This window comes from Haliotis cracherodii, unplaced genomic scaffold (assembly GCF_022045235.1).
Source record: "Haliotis cracherodii isolate W230 unplaced genomic scaffold, xgHalCrac1.p SCAF_10, whole genome shotgun sequence".
NCBI classification, from domain to species: Eukaryota; Metazoa; Mollusca; class Gastropoda; order Lepetellida; family Haliotidae; genus Haliotis; species Haliotis cracherodii.
This window is the reverse complement of record NW_027266265.1, coordinates 19788169-19812050: the sequence shown is the minus strand read 5'-3', so window position 1 is coordinate 19812050 and position 23882 is coordinate 19788169. Positions and strand designations below refer to the sequence as shown.

The following is a 23882-nucleotide window of genomic DNA, read 5'->3' as shown; positions in this document are numbered from 1 at the left end:
GTCTCAGGGTGCATTAGCATGCAGTGCATGCATTCAGGAAGTCAACTGGCTGTGCTTGATGGGAACATTTTCTTCCAAACAAGAACTTCAAACTGAGTACATGTCTTAGATAAATATTGCAGACACAGAGCAAATACAGAAGTCACTACTTTTGATACATAAAATTAACATGTACATGTACAGCAGTGATACACCATACTGCAACAGTCCTTGTGTAACATACAGTGATATATAGGCCCAAAAGTTCTTGTATTATTTATAGTAACAGAGACATCTAATATGGTTCTGGTATCACAATACATACAGTAGTGGTACATAAAACTGATGTAGTCCTTGTGTCATAAAATGATACATAAAACTGATATAGTCCTAGTGTCACAAAGTGGTACATAAAACTAATATAATGCTCATGTCAGAAAGTGGTATATAAACCTGATATAGTTCTCGTGTCATGAAGTGGTACTTAAAACTCATGATCCTAGTGTCTTAAAGTGGTACATAAAACTTATCGATTCCATATCTCATAAAGTGGTTCATAAACCGAGTGTCATAAAGTGGTACATGAAGCTAATATAGTCCTAGAGTCATAAAATGGTACATATAACTGATAGTCCGTATCACATAAAGTGGTATATAAAACTAATATAGTCCTAGTGTCATAAAGTGATACATGTACTGATAGTCCTAATATCAAAGTGGAACATAAAACTGATATAGCCCTAGTGTCACAAAGTGGTACAAAAAACTAATATAATGCTCACGTCAGAAAGTGGTATATAAACCTGATATAGTTCTTGTGTCATGAAGTGGTACTTAAAACTAATGGTCCTAGTGTCTTAAAGTGGTACATAAAACTGATAGAGGCCATGTCTCATAAAGTGATACATAAAGTGTTAAAATGTGGTACATAAAACTGATATAGACCTATTGTCATAAAGTGGTACATAAAACTGATATAGTCCTATTGTCATAAAGTGGTACATAAAACTGATATAGTCCTAGTGTAAAGAAATGATACTTTGCACTCATATAGTCCCAGTGACATAAAGTGGTACTTAAAACGAATAGTCCTTGTGTCTTAAAGTGGTACATAACACTAACATAGTACTAGTGTCATAAAGTGTCACAATACACTGATAAAGTCTACCCGTGAAGATTCCGGGGTAAAATAGGTCTCCAGCAACCCATGCTTGCCGTAAAAGGTGACTATGATCGTCGTAAAAGGCGACTACCGGGATCTTGGTTGATGCATGTCATCAATCCCAATTGCGTGGATCGATGCTCATGATATCAATCACTGGATTGTCTGGTCCAGACTCGATTATTTACAGACCGCTGTCATATAGCTGGAATATTGCTGAGTGCGGTGCTAAACAACAAACCAACCAACTGATAAAGTCCATGCATAAAGTGGCACAATACACTAATATAGTCTATGAATAAAGGGATGCATAACACAAATATAGTCTCTGTATAAAGTGGTACATAACACTATTATAATCAATGTATAAAGTGGTACAATACACTAGTATAGTCCATGTATAAAGTGGTACATAAAGCTGATATAGTACATGTATTAAGTGGTACATAACACTAACATAGTCCATATATAAAGGGGTACATAGCACTTATACAGTCCATATATAACAGGTACAATGTATAACGTATCTACTCCCAGTACCATGTATGTTGGTTAAATCAATTATTCAGACTCTGTATCACTAAACATAAATCCTCCATGGCTCTGATCTGACAACATGGCGTGAAGCTATTCCACACTACCATTATGACTTTGATAAGTGTATGAGTGATTGTGTGTCAGGCAAGTGATAGGTGTTAATGTAAGGCACACTTCAATACAGGCTCAAATGTAATGTCCCACCAGGACAAATACATTAGATCATAATACAAAACCTCCATATTCATTATACATGATACTGATCCTGTGTCAGTAACATACATCATTGACTAGAACAGATCTTGTACATGTATAATGATCCAATCGGAGCGAACCGTGGATGAGCTGCACCCATGTTGCAGTACTTCTGACTACCAACTCTCACCCTGCTGTTGCAGCTCAATCAACATTGTACAACAAGTTTACAAGACACTTTATGTTTATCAGTGCTGAATGTGTAAAAAGCTTCCCTCGTGTGGATTCCGGGCTAGAAAAGGTGGTTGGAGGACTGTTTGGTGTGATGGTGCGGAAGGAGACCAGGTTGACTGTGTATCATTGTACCCGCAACAAATGTAATTACACAAAATGCATAACAAAAATAATCTTTACTGATCACAGAACAGTGGAGGCATCTTTTATGTGGATGATGAAGCATTACTAAGCATGATACAACTTCCTCTCAAGCTTCGACAGTGCCAAGATTCATCTATTCAAGTCAAATTGGAATAAGTTATGTCTGTTTTTCCAAGTCTCCACCTTTGAGCATCTTTTGATTCCTACATGTTCATATATATACACAATCACCAAATGGTGACACATGTTCAGATTTATGATATGGTTTTGTAATTAGAATTACACATTCTAGCTGAAAGATGTATTGTGACAAACGTCAACCATCTAAGTTAACATCTTGCTACTTTGAAGGGGGGCACAGATGGCCCAGTTGTCTAATGCTATGCAATTCACCGTGCAGAGTTGCACACCAGGAATCTGTGATCGTGGGTTTGAATCCCGGTTTGCCACGATTTTGTTTCTAGGTTTGTCAGCACAACACCCATGCTTATGGCTTTCACCAAATTGGTAAACATCTGAGACCTGCAACACTTCAAGCTTTCCTCACACATTAAGCTGCCACACTGCCGAACTGTTCAAAGAGGCCTTAAACCCAATTCACTCACTCATTAACTGCTACTTTGAAAAATAGATATTTATTTCACAACACTAATAGAACATGTTAAGAAAAAGGCCACAAGACATGAAGTTGAACCCAGTGGCCAACCAGTGGTCATTCACAATGCCTGTCATTATGATGGGAGGAGCACCATAAGACACAGGCTATTGATCAGCTCTCCGTGCCGTGCCGTGCCGTGCCGTGCCGTGCCGTGCCTGGTCTGGTCTGGTCTGGCCTTGCAGGCAGTGAATTGATTAGTATGCAGGAAGGGCAGGCTGACATGGCAGTCACAATGACGGATATGCAGCATGTCAACATGTCAATTATTGTCCCATGCCCTCAAGCAAAACCCACACATTTCACAAAAAAACATAAAAAGAATCTTCACCAAAATGCATACACAAAACAAAGTGAATTCTGACAAAAAATATTGGATACCTCTTTCTAATCCTTCACCAGGGGTTAAAAAATACCTTCTGTTTAACAAATGTTGTCTCTCTGATGTAAAGATTTTCCTTACACGAGACCAAGCTATGTTAATTTCCATGATGATGTGGCACGTATGCTGCCGTTATCAAAGCCCTATTGTAGAGCTGCCACCAGATGTTGCTGGATCTGCTCACAAGCAAGACAGTGGAACGTATCAGGATCATTGATCTGCTTAACTTAGGTGGGTGTTTATTTCAATGCACTACTGATAACTCAGTTCACAATTACAATGTTAATCATGTGGATTTCATGTTATCTCACCTGTCATGTACGATTTACCTAGTCCTAATACTGTCCTGACGGCTGACTGTGGTTGGCCTAAATGTAAGATGTAAATGCTGACTGTGGTTGGCCCGACTGTAAGATGTGACTGCTGACTGTGGTTGGCCTGACTGTAAGATGTGACTGCTGACTGTGGTTGGCCTGAATGTAAGATGTGACTGCTGACTGTGGTAGGCCTGACTGTAAGATGTGACTGCTGACTGTGGTTGGCCTGACTGTAAGATGTGACTGCTGACTGTGGTAGGCCTGAATGTAAGATGTGACTGCTGACTGTGGTTGGCCTGACTTTAAGATGTGACTGCTGGCGTTGGTTGGCCTGAATGTAAGATGTGGCTGCTGGCGTTGGTTGGCCTGACTGTAAGATGTGACTGCTGACTGTGGTAGGCCTGAATGTAAGATGTGACTGCTGACTGTGGTTGGTCTGACTGTGAGATGTGACTGCTGACTGTGGATGGCCTGACTGTAAGACGTGACTGCTGACGGTGGTTGGCCTGAATGTAAGATGTGACTGCTGACTGTGGTAGGCCTGAATGTAAGATGTGACTGCTGACTGTGGTTGGTCTGACTATGAGATGTGACTGCTGACTGTGGATGGCCTGACTGTAAGATGTGACTGCTGACTGTGGTTGGCCTGAATGTAAGATGTGACTGCTGACTGTGGTAGGCCTGAATGTAAGATGTGACTGCTGACTGTGGTAGGCCTGAATGTAAGATGTGACTGCTGACTGTGGTAGGCCTGAATGTAAGATGTGACTGCTGACTGTGGTAGGCCTGACTGTAAGATGTGACTGCTGACTGTGGTTGGCCTGAATGTAAGATGTGACTGCTGACTGTGGTAGGCCTGACTGTAAGATGTGACTGCTGACTGTGGTAGGCCTGACTGTAAGATATGACTGCTGACGGTGGTTGGCCTGAATGTAAGATGTGACTGCTGACTGTGGTAGGCCTGACTGTAAGATGTGACTGCTGACTGTGGTAGGCCTGACTGTAAGATGTGACTGCTGACTGTGGTTGGCCTGACTGTAAGATGTGACTGCTGACTGTGGTAGGCCTGAATGTAAGATGTGACTGCTGACTGTGGTTGGCCTGACTTTAAGATGTGACTGCTGGCGTTGGTTGGCCTGAATGTAAGATGTGGCTGCTGGCGTTGGTTGGCCTGACTGTAAGATGTGACTGCTGACTGTGGTAGGCCTGAATGTAAGATGTGACTGCTGACTGTGGTTGGTCTGACTGTGAGATGTGACTGCTGACTGTGGATGGCCTGACTGTAAGACGTGACTGCTGACGGTGGTTGGCCTGAATGTAAGATGTGACTGCTGACTGTGGTAGGCCTGAATGTAAGATGTGACTGCTGACTGTGGTTGGTCTGACTGTGAGATGTGACTGCTGACTGTGGATGGCCTGACTGTAAGACGTGACTGCTGACTGTGGTAGGCCTGAATGTAAGATGTGACTGCTGACTGTGGTAGGCCTGACTGTAAGATGTGACTGCTGACTGTGGTTGGCCTGAATGTAAGATGTGACTGCTGACTGTGGTAGGCCTGACTGTAAGATGTGACTGCTGACTGTGGTAGGCCTGACTGTAAGATATGACTGCTGACGGTGGTTGGCCTGAATGTAAGATGTGACTGCTGACTGTGGTAGGCCTGACTGTAAGATGTGACTGCTGACTGTGGTAGGCCTGACTGTAAGATGTGACTGCTGACTGTGGTTGGCCTGACTGTAAGATGTGACTGCTGACTGTGGTAGGCCTGAATGTAAGATGTGACTGCTGACTGTGGTTGGCCTGACTTTAAGATGTGACTGCTGGCGTTGGTTGGCCTGAATGTAAGATGTGGCTGCTGGCGTTGGTTGGCCTGACTGTAAGATGTGACTGCTGACTGTGGTAGGCCTGAATGTAAGATGTGACTGCTGACTGTGGTTGGTCTGACTGTGAGATGTGACTGCTGACTGTGGATGGCCTGACTGTAAGACGTGACTGCTGACGGTGGTTGGCCTGAATGTAAGATGTGACTGCTGACTGTGGTAGGCCTGAATGTAAGATGTGACTGCTGACTGTGGTTGGTCTGACTGTGAGATGTGACTGCTGACTGTGGATGGCCTGACTGTAAGACGTGACTGCTGACGGTGGTTGGCCTGAATGTAAGATGTGACTGCTGACTGTGGTAGGCCTGAATGTAAGATGTGACTGCTGACTGTGGTTGGTCTGACTGTGAGATGTGACTGCTGACTGTGGATGGCCTGACTGTAAGATGTGACTGCTGACTGTGGTTGGCCTGAATGTAAGATGTGACTGCTGACTGTGGTAGGCCTGAATGTAAGATGTGACTGCTGACTGTGGTAGGCCTGAATGTAAGATGTGACTGCTGACTGTGGTAGGCCTGAATGTAAGATGTGACTGCTGACTGTGGTAGGCCTGACTGTAAGATGTGACTGCTGACTATGGTTGGCCTGAATGTAAGATGTGACTGCTGACTGTGGTAGGCCTGACTGTAAGATGTGACTGCTGACTGTGGTAGGCCTGACTGTAAGATATGACTGCTGACAGTGGTTGGCCTGAATGTAAGATGTGACTGCTGACTGTGGTAGGCCTGACTGTAAGATGTGACTGCTGACTGTGGTAGGCCTGACTGTAAGATGTGACTGCTGACGGTGGTTGGCCTGACTGTAAGATGTGACTGTTGACGGTGTTTGGCCTGAATGTAAGATGCGACTGCTGACTGTGGTTGACCTGACTGTAAGATGTGACTGCTGACTGTGTTTGGCCTGACTGTAAGATGTGACTGCTGACTGTGGTAGGCCTGACTGTAAGATGTGACTGTTAACGGTGTTTGGCCTGAATGTAAGATGTGACTGCTGACGGTGGTTGGCATGTGTGTTTAAATCCCAATGAGGGAATCTTCAGCAACATATGCTGTGTACCTGGGGCCAAATATCGGCTTGTGGGAAAGTGTAGATAAATCCCTGATGTGAGTAATCAGATGGTTTCGTGGAGCCTGATGGGGTGAGCATGGATACAGGAGTCAGCCTTAGTTACACAAATCGGCACAGCAGCACAAGTACTGTAATATAGGGCACTAATTGTTTAGAAATGATTAAAGAGAATACGTTTCCTCATCATTAAATCATTTGATAATGAGACTTCATAGAAAACTGGCCATCACCATGATGACATTGATGGACTAGCAACTACACTGCAGCTTCTCCCAACACAGGCTCCCCATGATAACACTGGTCTATTCCCACAGGTCACATGACTGTCATCACTGAACAACCTCTGCAGTTCTCAACTAGCATTTCTGCTTGGAATAATTGATCAGCAACTTTCCAATTCTAGTGGAAACAGATGTGCACTTATTCCTATGGCAGCCCCAGCACTGCAGTCAGGACTGCAAACTAAGCAGATATTACACCGTGACTAACATTTCACATATTGATTCTGATTCCGGAAACAGCCTGCATGCTATAAAAATACACTGACATTCATCCTCATAATAGACTGTGGTGTAATGTGGACAAGCCTGCGACACACAATAGTGTTATACATAGGGAATGATTATGATTATGATAATAATTGGCAGAAGTCAAATGTGTATTTTCACAACTGTTGTAATATTGGAGCGAATAACCAATCAGCAGCACATGTGAGCTGCAAGTTAGAAGAGACTTGGAACATGTTACCTGACCATAATTACATCAGGTGGTCAATAGGATAAAAAGAGGAAGGAACGAAATGTGTTTATTATCATATCACAAATATACAATGTATTTATCTGCTCAATAGACACTATAAAAACATCTTTAAGTTAAAGACTTTAACTTTTCACCTCTTTATCTTGTAAAATTACATTTTTATTGACACTAATCCATATTTAATACTTAGCATGCTCTACACTAAACACCACAAACAACATTACCTACAAACAGGCCTTTTGTCAAGGACTTGACCACGTACTCACTTCGTTCAGGGAAACTGTACTACTACATCCTCACTTCTAATGGGTTCCAGGTGTTTTAGGGTGTTCTAAGGGTTCCAGGGTGTTCTAAGGGTTCCAGGGTGTTCTAAGGGTTCCAGGGTGTTCTAGGGGTTCCAGGGTGCTCAAAGGGGTTCCAGGTATTTTAAGGGTTCAATGGTATTTTAGGGGGTTCCATGTGTTCTTAGGGATCCATGGTGTTTAAAGGAGTTCCGAGTGTTTTAGGAGCTCCAGGGTGTTCTAAGGGGTTCTGGGTGCTTTAAGGGGTTCCAGGGAGTGCTATGGGGTTCCAGGGTGTTCTAACGGGTTCTGGGTGTTTTTAAGGGTTCCAGGGCGTTCTTAGGGGCTCCAGGGAGTTCTAAGAGGTTCAAGGGAGAGCTAAAGGGTTCCAGGGAGAGCTAAGGGGTTCCAGGGTGTGCTAAGGGGTTCCAGGGCTTGCTAAGGGGTTCAGGGTGTTCTAGAGGTTCAAGGGCGTGCTAAGGGCTTCCAGGGCGAGCTAAGGGGTTCCAGGATGTTCTAGGGGTTCAATACCTTATCAGGAGTGGGTGATGGGGGCGGGGTGTGAGGAGGAAAGGAGACTTTTTCTGTCAAGCCCATAAAGTGTTCCCGGGTGTGCTAAGGGGTTCCACGGCGTGCTAAGGTGTTCCAGGATGTTCTAGGGGCTCCAGGGAGGAGAGCTAAGGGGTTCCAGGGCGTGCTAAGGGGCTCTAGGGCGTGCTAAGGTGTTCCAGTGCGTGCTTAGGGGCTCTAGGGCGTGCTAAGGGATTCCAGGGTGTGGTAAGGGGTTTTAGGGCATGCTAAGGGGTTCCAGGATGTTCTAGGGGTTTCAGGGTGTGCTAAGGGGTTCCAGGATGTTCTAGGGTTCCAGGGCGTGCTAAGGGGCTCCAGGGCGTGCTAAGGGGTTCCAGGATGTTCTAGGGGCTCCAGGGAGGAGAGCTAAGGGGTTCCAGGGCGTGCTAAGGGGTTCCAGGGTGTGGTAAGGGGTTTCAGGGCGTGCTAAGGGGTTCCAGGATGTTCTAGGGGTTTCAGGGCGTGCTAAGGGGTTCCAGGATGTTCTAGGGTTCCAGGGCGTGCTAAGGGGCTCCAGGGCGTGCTAAGGGGCTCCAGGGCGTGCTAAGGGGTTCCAGGATGTTCTAGGGGTTCCAGTGCGTGCTTAGGGGCTCTAGGGCGTGCTAAGGGGTTCCAGGGCGTGCTAAGGGGCTCCAGGGCGTGCTAAGGGGTTCCAGATGTTCTAGGGGTTCCAGGGCATGCTAAGGGGTTCCAGGAAGTTCTAGGGGTCCCAGGGTGTGCTAAGGAGTTCCAGGATGTTCTAGGCGTTCCAGGGCGTGCTAAGGGGCTCTAGGGTGTGCTAAGGGGTTTCAGGATGTTCTAGGGGTTCCATGCAGAGCTAAGGGGTTCCAGGATGTTCTAGGGGTTCCATGCAGAGCTAAGGGGTTCCAGGATGTTCTAGGGGTTCAAGGGAGAGTGAAGGGGTTCCAGGGTGTGCTAAGGGGTTCCAGGATGTTCTAGGGGTTCCATGGAGAGCTAAGGGGTTCCAGGGCATGCTAAGGGGTTCCAGGATGTTCTAGGGGTTCCATTGAGAGCTAAGGGGTTCCAGGGCATGCTAAGGGGTTCCAGGATTTTCTAGGGGTTCCAGGATTTTCTAGGGGTTCCAGGATGTTCTAGGGGTTCACGGCATGCTAAGGGGGTCCAGGATGTTCTAGGGGTTCAATACCTTATCAGGAGTGTGTGATTGGGGCAGGGTGGTGAGGAAGAAAGGAGAGTTTTTTTGTCAAGCCCATAAAGTGTCAAACATCTTACCCAAAAGCATATTCAAACTTGTTTTAAAATAATAATGTAAGGATCATGGCAAACGATTCAAAGAAATAAAATAAAAGGCCATAAATATTGTAACAGCAAATCATAAACAATGAAAGCAGTTAGCTGTACAGATTCACTGACTCTACACAAATCTCTACTTTGGTAAACATCAATAGCATCTTCCAAGAGACATAATCACACTGTGCATTTGGGTAAACGAACAATGACAGACATTGAAGTATCTCCTTGTGTGTATTTGGCCCATCAGTAAATCTATAACAGCTACGAGTTACTGGTAACCCATATCGGTGATAATATCCACTCCACTGGGGAACTGTATGTGTACATAATGTTAAAATCAGAAGTAAAGATCAGCAGTGGGCCACACAGTCCCCCCTCCCCTACATACAGTTTTTTCCCCCCCAGAGGTCACCCTCTACACCCAACATAGTCTTCTCTGGATGTCACCCCTACAGTCTCCCCTCCATGGATGTCACCCCTACAGTCTCCCCACCAACCCTGGATGTCACCCCTACAGTCTCCCCTCCAACCCTGGATGTCACCCCTACAGTCTCCCCTCCATGAATGTCACCCCTACAGTCTCCCCAACAACCCTGGATGTCGACCCTACAGTCTCCCCACTAACCCTGGATCTCACCCCTACAGTCTCCCCAACAACCCTGGATGTCACCCCTACAGTCTCCCCACCAACCCTGGATGTCACCCCTACAGTCTCCCCTCCATGGATGTCACCCCTACAGTCTCCCCACTAACCCTGGATGTCACCCCTACAGTCTCCCCACTAACCCTGGATGTCACCCCTACAGTCTCCCCTCCATGGATGTCACCCCTACAGTCTCCCCACTAACCCTGGATGTCACCCCTACAGTCTCCCCTCCATGGATGTCACCCCTACAGTCTCCCCACTAACCCTGGATGTCACCCCTACAGTCTCCCCACTAACCCTGGATGTCACCCCTACAGTCTCCCCTCCATGGATGTCACCCCTACAGTCTCCCCAACAACCCTGGATGTCACCCCTACAGTCTCCCCAACAACCCTGGATGTCACCCCTACAGTCTCCCCTCCATGAATGTCACCCCTACAGTCTCCCCACTAACCCTGGATGTCACCCCTACAGTCTCCCCACTAACCCTGGATGTCACCCCTACAGTCTCCCCAACAACCCTGGATGTCACCCCTACAGTCTCCCCAACAACCCTGGATGTCACCCCTACAGTCTCCCCTCCATGAATGTCACCCCTACAGTCTCCCCACTAACCCTGGATGTCACCCCTACAGTCTCCCCACCAACCCTGGATGTCACCCCTACAGTCTCCCCAACCCTGGATGTCACCCCTACAGTCTCCCCACCAACCCTGGATGTCACCCCTACAGTCTCCCCTCCATGGATGTCACACAAGTACAGTTTGCAGTGGTGTTATTGCCCACCCAGTTGCTGCCATCCCACACAGAGAAATGTCAGACCATCATACAGGAGTTGTTAAATGTCATCAATCAGTAATTTAGTTCATATAGACATTGTTAGCACACATTTTCTAAAGGAGAATATTTACGCCAAAGCAATGTCTAGTTTAAATTTAATATGTTAACCTCAAATAAGTTGAAAGCAAACAGCCCTTCGTCAATCCAGACACAATGACATAACTCAATGCAAATTTCAAAATAACCACATATTAGTTATTAATGTATTGCTGAGTTTGAAATTCTTTGTTCCCATGAGTCAGCAGCACTCCCTATATGAACTTCTATCTCTGCTGTCCTCACTAGATGCTCACTAAGCTCCTCCTAGTGTGTAGTGTCGCGCCATCATCCTTTCTTGTGAAGCAGATTGTACACTTGTTGCACAGAGGGTGGCGTACAAGAGGGTGGCGTACAACAGGATCCTGACAATCAGTCTCCTGCTTACTCTACACTTGGCCATATTTAATATGTATGGTGTATGTCAAACTACTCGAACTGCCTCTCAGCTTCAAAGCAAAATAAGAAAGATAACAAAAGTTGACAAAACACATGCCATGTAAATACATGGAGCTGACATCCCAGTGTTAGTAGTGTTAGTTAACAATAAACATGCTTACCACAATCAACCAGCAGTCACTGACCTGTAAACAGTCCACAAACATGGGGTATTATTCCGCCTGTTAATTAATCTAATCATATACAGTAGGCTGGACAGATGCTGGATGTTGACAGATGTAGTTGGGTGCCCACCGTACTGCAGCAGCAACAGGTCCAGCCTGACACAATCTAGGTCAGCACAGCCACCATAGGCAGTCACCACTCACAGACAATATCCTCAACACAAACCATATTATTTACTTATGTACATGTATCAATTATTGTTCCAGCAATTTATGGTATGATGATTGATACTTGTACACACTCTGAGAAATATGTGTGCTCAGAGCATATTAATTGAGCATATGCATGTTATCAAAGCGTCTACAGCCACCATCAAATACGTAATGAAGCCGGGTTACTAAGTAATTGCAGCAATCACTAATAGACACTCATTTCAGTAACTAGATGATATATGAAAACTGTATGAGACCTTTTAAAATAAGTTCATTTCACAATTTTCTTCCCAAAGCCTTAAGTCAATGGTAGAAAAAATATAAATTTAGACCCTTCATTTTTTTTAAATAATCATTTGGATGGGAACTCTCTATTTTTCCTGTGGCTGTGTTTGTTTTTCAAAGTAAAATGTGACAGAAATGATAAAAATGGTACAGATACAATTAATGTCAAACTCAACAATTCTTCAAAAATGTCAACTAATAATGCTTGACAGTTATTAAAAAATGCTCAAGACAATTTCTTTGGTCCAATTTCCAATTGTCTAGGGTCAGTGAATCAACAAACGAAATAACCTGCCTGTGTATGAGTTCCATGGATACTTTAATAAAAACTTAACCCAATATATCCCGTGAAGATCAGGGGTAGAATAGGTCTTCAGCAACCCATGCTTGCCGTAAAAGGCGACTATGCTTGTTGTAAGAGGCGACTAACAGGATTGGGTGGTCAGTCTCACTGACTTTATTCATGCATGTCATCGTATCCCAATTGCTTAGATCGACGCTCAGGATGTCGCAGACCACAGTACTCCATGACTGTAATGGCTTCTCTATATTACAGAGGCAGACACTAAACTAGGAACATACACTGTACTCCAGGACTGTAATGGCTTCTCTATATTACAGAGGTAGACACTGAACTAGGAACATACACTGTACTCCAGGACTGTACTGGCTTCTCTATATTACAGAGGTAGACACTGAACTAGGAACATACACTGTACTCCAGGACTGTAATGGCTTCTCTATATTACAGAGGTAGACACTGAACTAGGAACATACACTGTACTCCAGGACTGTAATGGCTTCTCTATATTACAGAAGCAGACACTAAACTAGGAACATACACAGTACTCCAGGACTGTAATGGCTTCTCTATATTACAGAGGTAGACACTGAACTAGGAACATACACTGTACTCCATGAATGTTATGGCTGCTCTATATTACAGAGGTACTGAACTTGGAACATACGCTGTTCAGACACTGGACGAGGAACATACGCTCTTCTGCATGACTGAAATTAGGTGACTTTGACCTACTTCTGCTGCCTTAGATTTGTCATGACATTTACATAACTATTGACATAATATAATACCACATGCATGAAACCTACAAATATATCTACGAGAAAGGCATTTTAGTGAAAATGGCAAACATACTTTATGAATAACACTGATAAAGAGAGACCAGATCTTTCACGATACCATAAAATTCATAAACGGTAACAAATGCATGTTCTTTATAATGTAATGCATCTCTATACACATTTAAGACAACCCCTTCAACTTTGTATTAAAATCAGATCAAAAGCAAAGTGTCGAAAGAATGTAACAATTGTAATAGGCATTGCTATGACTATGATTGCCATATTATTTTACAGTGTGAATTTTTTATGCCTGACAGAAATCATTTCTTCTCATGTCTAATTGATAAACTTGATGTAGATGTATATGTTAAAACAGATATGCTTGACGACAATTATATACTTTCATTCTTTCTCAGTGCAGATGTTCATGACTTGACTGACGAAATTGATTATACTTGTCAAAGCATCATATTGTCTTTCTGCCACTTTATATGGAATTTGAAGAAATACCTTATGTATATCTACTAGACACTTATACCTTACTGCACACAATATGTAGACTGTAAATTTTTCATTCATAGCACTGTATAACATAATTTCATTGTATATAGTCAAGTAACCCAATTGATGTATTGTAAATAATGTATTCGCCTATGTAAAATCTTGGGATTCAACTCTGGAGGAAATAAAGATCTGCAGTACATCTTCTTGAGCTTGAAGGTAATTTTTTTTTTTTTCAGGCATTGACCTTGACAGATCAAAGCATAAAAAAAAGAAGAAATTCATAGGGATGGAGTAATCAGTGACATGAGTGGGTAGGACTCTTCACCACAGCAGTGACAATGCACCAGGGGTGTCCATTATGTAACTTTTGGTGTTTGTATGACATAGTTATACACTTGTTACAAGTGCTGCTCAATAAACAGTGATGTGCTACAGGTGTCATGATCATTTGTCAGCTTCAGGAGTATGTACTCCTTATTATTTCAATATAGAAGTACTGTCAAAACTAAACAGTACACTTAGAGTACTGACTGGAATTTAAAGGATTAATCTTGTATTTCCTTTAACATATGCACCACAGCATTGCCATTCTCATGTAAACAGGTCAATAAACAATACAAGCATGTCCATTGAATAATGCGCAACCCCCTCTGGGGTATTCAGTATGTTTTGGGGGAAAATCGTGTATTATGAGCAGAAATGTTTTACATCGTATCCCTTCAGCAAAGTCACTTTAGTGATAACAAACACTTAGTCAATACAAATTTGACATTTGAGACACAAAATCACTTGACATGATGATTCATTGTTTAAATTGCATCACAAGTTCTACTAGGCACTGTTTTATATGCAGAGAATAAGATTACTGTGTGTATTGTCCTGGAAACAGCAATCAGCTGTGCACATATTTTCTCACAATCTACCCATGATTCTGTTAAATATTACCCAATAATATAACTTAAAACAACTTTGACACAATGATCGGAAGAATTGTGCATGAAACTATCATTTTATCAGGAATAATATATTCCAATATAGTGTTATTTTAGTTGCAGCTTTACTATATATATTTAAAATAATAATAACGATAAGGGTAGCACTAACTTCGGCACAGCTGATCGATATTGCAGGAAATGTTTTACGTATTGGACAACATAGACATTCAGCGTGGAGGCACCTGTGCTCGTGCTTGTGAAAGCTCTAAGTTGACATAGAACAGTCAAACTACAACTTTTAATGAGTCAAAGTGTGGCATTTACGATATATGCATCCAATCTCGGTCAGCTAAAGTTTGTTTCAAGCCGACACTGATATCTGTAAATCCCGATGTGTTGTGGGATCTCCCGATCACTTAACACATGATTTCGCTGAAATTAATTTAAACAATATTGAATAAAATTTTGAATAAAATTATTAAAATATGTCACAAACATAAGTCCAGATATACAATGAACACGTTTTAAAACCAGACAGTGTAATTACCTGATTAATTTGCATACTTCAGTACGTAATTTTGGACATGGTATTTCCAGTGTTACGTGCTCACAGTAATGTCTGTGTTGCAAAAAAAAGCATTATTACTCATTATGGCGTGTATAATGTGCACCCCCTGTACACAGCTGTGTTTTATGGAAAACTTGCAGACAATACACAAGAAAATATGCTGCCTGAAATCAAAATATAGATTTGGGGAAGTATGTCTATTAATGAATGTTAGACCGTACAAGCATGCCGTGATGTGTACATGGTGTACCTGATATGTCTTCTAAATTATCCCCCACCATATTGTGCAGATTTTCATCTGTGCATACGCCGATACGGCCTTTATCTGAAGCCCTGTGGTATACAGTATATATATAGTTCTTTGTTTTTATGTCCAAGTTAGTATTTCTGCTATCCAAAATGTGAAGTGAGGCCATCTTATTGTTGATAGTCATTTTAAGATATAAATGCAATGTCTAATCAATGAGAGCAAAGACCAATCACATTGTTCCCATTTAATTTACGCTCGCATTAATTTCAAGATTTACAGTAATTCCCAATGTGTGACTAGTTCCAAGAACTACTACGCCGCTACGGGTGCCCCTACTCACCACAGAGTTGAGGCTTCATGATAACTGCTACACCTGTCTGGCTTACCTGAAGTGTCACTGCAGCGCCATGATAGGGACACCAGCCACGGAGTAGACTTTCACACCACCTGTCACTACCACTCACTAGGCACATCTGTTTCTCTGAATACACTTAGACAGGTGAGACAGAGGGACAAATGACAGATGAAAACACCTAACGTCTCCCAAACCAACAAATGGTAGCGTCAAGCATCAGTAGACTGCCTCCAACATAGATTATTCCAATCTTGTTTTTACTGTTTAATATGAGAAAGGCCCTTTCCGCTGTTTCTCTCAACATCTTATGGATGGATTGTCTGATCTTGATAGAGATAAGTATTGAATGTGGTGAAGATCCTTTTTATTTCTACGCATCTCATGAACCTCTTACAATTCTAACAGTTAGTCATTACTTGATATACTACTTTAATAACAAACATTTGATATCTGTCTGTACACAAGAAAGTATTAATGTACTATTAATCATTAAGAAGTGACCCTGACATGTGAAAAGAACATCACACATGCTAGGTATTCCATTCATAATTTAGAGTCCATCATAATTGATTGGAAAATGCTTTGGAAAATTTGCGTAAATTTGAGCTACATTTTATGATGTGACTTTCATTTCAAATGGAGGTCTACCTTACAGGGGCTGCTCAAAAATATCAAACTCCTAAAGAAACTCTGTTATAATCGAGTCAAGATACATCAAGCATGTCAAGTGTGACCATTACAGTAGCATGGTGCATAATAGTTTATTGTTCTAAGCATTATGTGTACTAAAACACTCCAGCCCAACCTCTCTCTTGTCATGTTACCAGCAATAATCTGAGCTTGTAATCAGATAACACCAAATAAAATAGCTGTCAGATAGAAGATGAAAATTCATATGCCTGATTAATCTTAGATGACAGATCACATTTGTGACATTCCTTTAGTAAATTTACAAAGTTGGATCACCTTGCTTGTCCTATGGCTGGGAGATGCGGGGTTTGAAAAATCAATCACAGGAGAATAAATCTTTGCAATGTGCTGTGAAATGTTTGCATAATGAAATAGGCAGGTGATGTAGCACACCGGCACATGTAGAAAACAGTGTAAAATGTCAACAGACAGGCACTGAACAAAAGTTGCAGTCAGCATTAATATCAAAATATTGTTATTTGCATAAATATTTTAACTAACTTATACAAATATTAAACAAGTAACCAAATTTCAACATTTCTTAATCTGTAAAAATAACAAAAAGTAAGAAATTATTTCTGTTGAGTTTATAACATTTCAATCACATTATCTCTCATGATAGAGTATCTCCATGTGGAAATCTGAAGACACCTCCCAGGGATCAATTTAAGGAACTTGACTTAACATGCACGAGGCACATATTGACAAGAAAGACTAGTTGCACCAAACAATACAAGGCTGCACCCTGGTCCCGTAAATTTATCAATGTTGATACAAAGATGGACCGCCTCCGTGGTCTAGTGGTAAAGCGTCCGCCCGGAGAGCGGAAGGTCTGGGTTCGATCCTCGACCGCGTCATACCAAAAGACGTTAAAAAGATGGTACTTGTTGTTACCTTGTCTGGCGCTCGGCATTAAGGGGCTAAAACAAGGACTGGTCGGCTGGGAGTCAGTATACTGTGTCTGAGTGGGGTATTCATGTTAAACTGTGGCATGGTATCTCAGTGAGCTAGCACTATAAATCGGCATCAGTCCAGACTAGTACAAGCAGCCACACAAACACACACACATACATGTACATGCACGTCGCTATATAAGTGCAATATTATTGGACGCGACATTAAACCCCATTTCACCTCACCTCACCTCATACAAAGATGCATAAACTAGTCTAAAAAGTCAAAATCTCAGATCTTGGATGAATTCCACATAACACAGGGATTAGTGATGTAGTATGGTATATAAAGTTTAGGTATCAAGTGAGTTCAAAGATTGATGTTGTGTGGACAGGTAAGGGTTAGTCAGACAAGAATTTGAATATTTTGACATGCATTTGGTGCATGTAGACATAAATATTAGATTGCAGTTTTCAATAACACACTGGAGTGGTGCATGTTTTTTTATGGCTTGACGAGTCCTGCCTCAATAGGAGGTCATAGTAGGTGGACCTTCTAGTCAGCCAATCAGCATCCAAATTATACAGCTGATATTTTCATACATGTGATAATTGTGTGAGTGAGTGAGTATCATTTCACGCCGCTTTTAGCAATATTCCAGCAATATCAGGGCGGGGGACACCAGAAATGGGCTTCACACATCATACATGTGATAAATTGCCAGAGGGTGTCAGGAACATTAAGCCTTTAGTATCAGGGAAACATTTGTATCTGTCAGGGAGAATATTAAAATAGCAACCATTAAAGTAAAATGTTCAACAGTCATCACAATTTAGTACCACAAAGGTAATTTCTCCTTTTCAAACTATTTGAGTGAATAATAATTTAATGTTATCTAAATGTAATTTATTTTTTTCCAAAAAGGACAAAATAATTTCTGAGTCTAGATGTAGCATGAGATTTATCTATTTATCTATTTATCTATTTACGTTTTTAGATTTAAAATCACGATCAATCAATCACATTGTTAATTAACAATGTCAGTTAATTTAAAGTTTAACTTGATAATGCACAGGAATATGTGTAGCTGTACGCACACAAAGTATTGTCTATTGACCCATGTAACCTTCGTCTCGTAGGATACATAGGGCAATAATAATAAAAAGTTTCTCAATCTACCAATATTACCTTTGATCAAAGATTATCTCAGATAAATGCTAACAGATGTTGAAAACGAATCATCGGTAGCTTGACCATTTGACGACATGTTCAATCTGACCAATCTTCCAGGTTCACGCAGTCTTACACAATCCTTCATTTAGAGTGGGTGGTCAAAATTTGCTAAGGGTCCATATGATGTGACATCAGTAAAAAGAAGGTTATTGTAACAGAGTTGACGATTTGATTTTAATGAAAATGATAACAAACATTAATGCCAAATTTCAGTATCATTAGATTCATTAGGTTTTTGCAACATTGACAGTGGCATCAAAGTTGAAAGTCATTTGAGATACCTGAGTGATGACGATGCACACAAAGTCTCAGCTTTTTATTGTTTTAAGCAGTGTTGTACAGAAGAATAAAATGTTTGTGAAATTGGATTTTTTTAATAAATATTTCTAAATAAATGCTTACAATAACATTAATATGATTTTAACAAAATATGCTGTATTCATAAGAATTCAGCTTCCTTGGTCTATGCATTAATGCATTCTTAGTGCATTTTGAGAGAATTAAAGATCATGGACCAGGTCATTGGGTTGTCATTAATTGGAAACTCTAACATTGAAATACTGGTTTAAGGTAACGATGGTAACACGATATATTGATATATCAATCAATAATAAAATTGATTATTCTGTAAGTGTACAGATATAAAGTACCTCTGTAGGCCTGTAATTACAAAATGTTAATGCTAAATATGAACCAGGCTGTTAATGCTAAATATGAATCAGCCTGTTAATGCTAAATATGAACCAGGCTGTTAATGCTAAATATGAATCAGGCTGTTAATGCTAAATATGAATCAGGCTGTTAATGCTAAATATGAATCAGGCTGTTAATGCTAAATATGAATCAGGCTGTTAATGCTAAATATGAACCAAGCTGTTAATGCTAAATATGAATCAGGCTGTTAATGCTCAATATGAATCAGGCTGTTAATGCTAAATATGAATCAGGCTGTAAATGCTAAATATGAATCAGGCTGTAAATGCTAAATATGAATCAGGCTGTAAATGCTAAATATGAACCAGGCTGTTAATGCTAAATATGAATCAGGCTGTTAATGCTAAATGTGAACCAGGCTGTCAATGCTAAATATGAACCAGGCTGCTAATGCTAAATATGAACCGGGCTGTTCATGCTTAATATGAATCAGGATGTTAATGCTAAATATGAACCAGGTGGTAATGCTAAATATGAACCAGGCTGTTAATGCTAAATATGAATCAGGCTGTTAATGCTAAATATGAATCAGGCTGTAAATGCTTAATATGAACCAGGTGGTAATGCTAAATATGAACCAGGCTGATCCATTAAATGTTGTAAGATTGAAGTATCTGCCTTTCCAAGTTCTCATTGTCCATCCTCCGTGTCCAGAGGTAGACACCAATGGTCATATCAAACTAGTCTGTAGCTCATTTCAGACTAGGACTTAAGTAAAATAACTAGATTTGGGAGAAAACGACAAGTCCATGTAGATTTTCACGAGTCTCAGACTACCAGACAAGTGGCTGTGTCTATTCCTGCATGTCCTAACCATGGCATTCTTAATACTGTACACATTTCTTTGTCAGTGCATAAATAATTTAGTATTGATATTTATAAATCTGACATTTAATATTTACCGATACATCAATATCTCAAAAACACGTTGACATCCCAAGTCATAGATAACAAGCTGGTGTCAAAACAACACAGAAAGTCAAAGCCAAACATTTTGTAGAACACACAATTAATACGACTGATAATAAAATCTTGGCTAAAATGGTATTGTTTCCTAGAACTCAACATCACATATTCATAATTTTATGTTAGGTATCAATAGATCATAATTAATGGTGTTTTCTCCCACTACGATGACATGCTGGCCATGTTAGAATACACTGAATAGCCAACATGAATAAACCAGAACTAGGCACTGGAAAATGAAAGGAGTAGCCTCCCTTGTAATTTCTTTTTCCATCTGCAGAAGACAATAATGATTGTTTTTACTACAGGGTTGACATCTATAAATGTAATCCTAATGCAACAAATAATTCCTTAAGAAAGCCTTCTGTCACTCTTTTTACGAAGATAGAAGATATTTTCATATGTAATATTATTATACATAAATTATTAAAATCTAAATAAATAAAGGGTTCTGATTTTGAAATGCTATTCTTGTCAGGTTTGTAAAATATGTCCAATTGCAGATCTCATTGACTTGTTTACACAATGTTTATAACAAATTTATAGTGTGTACAACATGTGCAAAAAGGTAGCAAAACTTAAGCATTGTAAACATGGTAAAAGAATATTGTACATAAACAGATAAATGTTATTTCATCTGTTACTATCTTACATTACAATACTGCATCTTCCTACATGTCCTATTGATACCCATTTTAAAAAAACTTAAACATGCTACCACACCGGCTAGTCAGGGAGGTGTGTGGGCACCTGATTGGATTATTTACTGATCATCTCTAATCAACACTAATCATTATCCTCAGTTGACTGAGCATAAGAAAACTTGAGCGTTTACGAAAACTTGTCATCTGTAATAATAAATAATAATGGTGAACATGCAATGGTGAAGAAATGTTAAGTGAGTTGACAGAAGTCAAATGTGAGATAATGTCAAAATGTGTATGAAGATTGATCTGAAATGAGTGAGTGAGTATAATTTTACTCTGCTTTTGGCAATATTCTAGTGGTGGGGGGACACCAGAAATGGGCTCCACACATTGTACCCATGTGGAGAATTGAACCCGGGCTTTCGGCATGATGAGCAAACCACTAGGCTCCCCAACACCCAGATGTGAAATGAAGAAAGAATATACAAACAAGAGTCATCAGGAGATGACATATCCCCTCAGCCTGGTGCAATTTTGAATGGAGTTAGGCTACTAAAACCCAACTTTTGTTTCAATGCCATTGGACACCTTCAGTTCAGTAAAGAAAACAAGCATGAAATACTCACATCCCCCGCCAATATGACATGTCAGGTTGTGTGCAATGTAAATGGCCTAATTGCAGAACTAAAAAAAGATATTACTGGTGTTGTTTTTCCATCTGCAGTTTATGATAGAATATGTAACTGAATTTGTAATGAGTAAGGATGAGACATATGGACGAACAACTTCTTTATTACAATTAGGAGCAATGGTTTCGGTGAAGGTTCTGACACCGTTTTCAAGCAAGTGAAGTACTGAGTATTGTACAAGTACAAGAATATATAGATTGAGTAGGTTTAACTTTAAGATCAGTTACACTGTTGTATTTATAATGAGTTGTGTTTCTGCATGAAGTTAGTCAGTGAATGCAACAACCGTGTCCATGACACTTTTGGAGGAACATACACACAAGCAATGCAGAACTTACCAACAAGAAAGGAAATGTATTCAATACTGCGAGATGACATTATGCGCCAAGTTTGGTGAAGAAATATAGTAGGGTTTTCAAGATCTGCTCCGGAAACTATCAAAAGGCACCAGTTCACCACTAGATCTATCTATGTGCGAAGTTTGATGTAGAAATATAGAACGGTTTTCAAGATCTGCTCCGGAAATGAGGACTAGTGCCATTTTCAGTCTAAATCAAAGTCGCTGCCATGGAAACTCAAAAAATATCTTTTTTAAAAATCCCAAACTATCAAAAGGCACCAGTTCACTTCTAGATCTATCTATGTGCCAAGTTTGGTGAAGAAATATAGTACGGTTTTCAAGATCTGCTCCGGAAACGAGGACTACCGCCATTTTCAGTCTAAATCAAAGTCGTTGCAATGGAAACTCAAAAAAAAATTAAAAAATTAAATCCCAAACTATCAAAAGGCACCAGATCACTGGATTGTCTGGTCCAGACTTGATTATTTACAGACCGCCGTGATAAAGCTGGAATATTGCTGAGTGAGGTGTTAAAGAACAAAAAAACAAACATTAATATAGAAAGTTTCAACAAGAAATATTTAACCGTTTTGGAGATCTGCTACAGAAATGGTTGGCTGACGGTCGGTTGGACAGACATGTTAATCGCTATATATATCCCTCCCATTTTTCAAACCAGGGGGATAAAAAGTAAAAATAGAACCTGTATGAAACTAAATATGTTGGAATTTGTTTTCATGATATTTACTTCACATTTATATTGTCAGTTGACAATGAGAGTTGAACTTGAGGTCATTAGCCTAGTGTCTGAAATAGATGCCTGCCTGCTATCCTGTGGCTGTCATCATTTCTATCAGGATAGTTGAAACTTATTCCTGCCTACCAGACTGTCAATAGAAGCTTTCATTGCTACACCGACACTGACAATTTTGCATCAGACATTGATCATGTATCGGAGAGCAAGAGCTACCTTTGTGCCTTTAACATTTACAGCTTTATAATCACAGAGTACAGTAGATCTGTGAAAAGTTATAATGATTATCTAATCTAGCATGTATTAAAATCCAGGCCTGCCACTTTCAAGATGGGCTGTCACATTTATAAGTCACAAGCCCGTCAGTCTTGTTGAGGGTAAAAAATACTTCGGATACTGCATAAACTTGATAACTGATTCCTAATTAATGATTTATATTTGATGACTTGGTCCCAACTTTACCAGTTGATTTTGTTAATTAATGTGTTGTAGTATAGGTTCTCGTAAAGGAGTCTGTGTTGTGTTGTGCACCACAGAAATGTACCTCAGGTACCATTTTGAATGCAGAAACAGACACTGGACAAAACCATAACAATGAAAGGAGCTCTACAGGTTTATAAAGACATAACAATTAAAATGTTGAGACAAAGTTGATTTGCTACAGGTTCTTGTCATGGAAATGGTGCTGATTTATCAGAACGTCTGTTTTTCTACAAGAGTCAAAATAATATGAGCTTACCATGTTCAGGTTCCACTGTTAAACTCGGTGTAAACAGGTAAATACTGAATACTTATTCCGATCACATATGTGCTTTCTATGAGTGAACGTCAGTGCGTGAACAGAATAGTAGATTAAATGACTTACATAAAAGTAAAAGATTTGGATGCGTTATGTTACTCTTATTTCTGTCAATATATCAAAGGGTGGTAAATCATGATTTCACAATCTGCAGCTGTGACAAGACAATCGATCTCTTGTATAGGTGAGGCCATGTAACATCATATCAATACTTAGAGGACAAAGGGACTCACTTTAACTGCGAATACCTGGGTCTTGTAGATACTTTTAGAGACCTTCTGGAGGCACCATAGACTCCACTCAACGACATGTGATTTGGAGTAATTTATCAAGATTGCTTCCTTCTTATTCATTTCCGGCAGTCAGGTCACATATATCACTTAAAACATACGTTACAACTGTCACATTTTCTTTAAATTGATCTGGGTGTAACATTCTATGACTAATATGTAAGTAAATAGCAC

General features: G+C 40.6%; 1 protein-coding gene across 6 annotated transcripts in view; it reads right to left on the bottom strand.

Moving 5' to 3' along the window:
* The window catches only part of LOC139454177 (probable phospholipid-transporting ATPase IIB), a 60267-nt gene extending 36496 nt beyond the window's left edge, over nucleotides 1-23771 (bottom strand). Inside the window, exons 1-2 of one of the 6 annotated variants that reach the window (XM_071235731.1) lie at nucleotides 23652-23732; nucleotides 11497-11520 (exon numbers count right to left, since the gene is read on the bottom strand). Coding sequence is in view for 2 of the 6 variants with exons in the window: in XM_071235729.1 (XP_071091830.1) it covers nucleotides 23652-23728 (77 nt within the window). In the remaining 4 variants the exon portion in view is untranslated. Of the gene's footprint in view, nucleotides 1-3599; nucleotides 3620-11496; nucleotides 11647-15723; nucleotides 15776-23358; nucleotides 23497-23651 lie in introns of those variants that run through there. The other 5 variants (XM_071235732.1, XM_071235733.1, XM_071235729.1 and 2 more) reach the window with 5 other exon arrangements.
* Nucleotides 23772-23882: the final 111 nt, after the last annotated feature.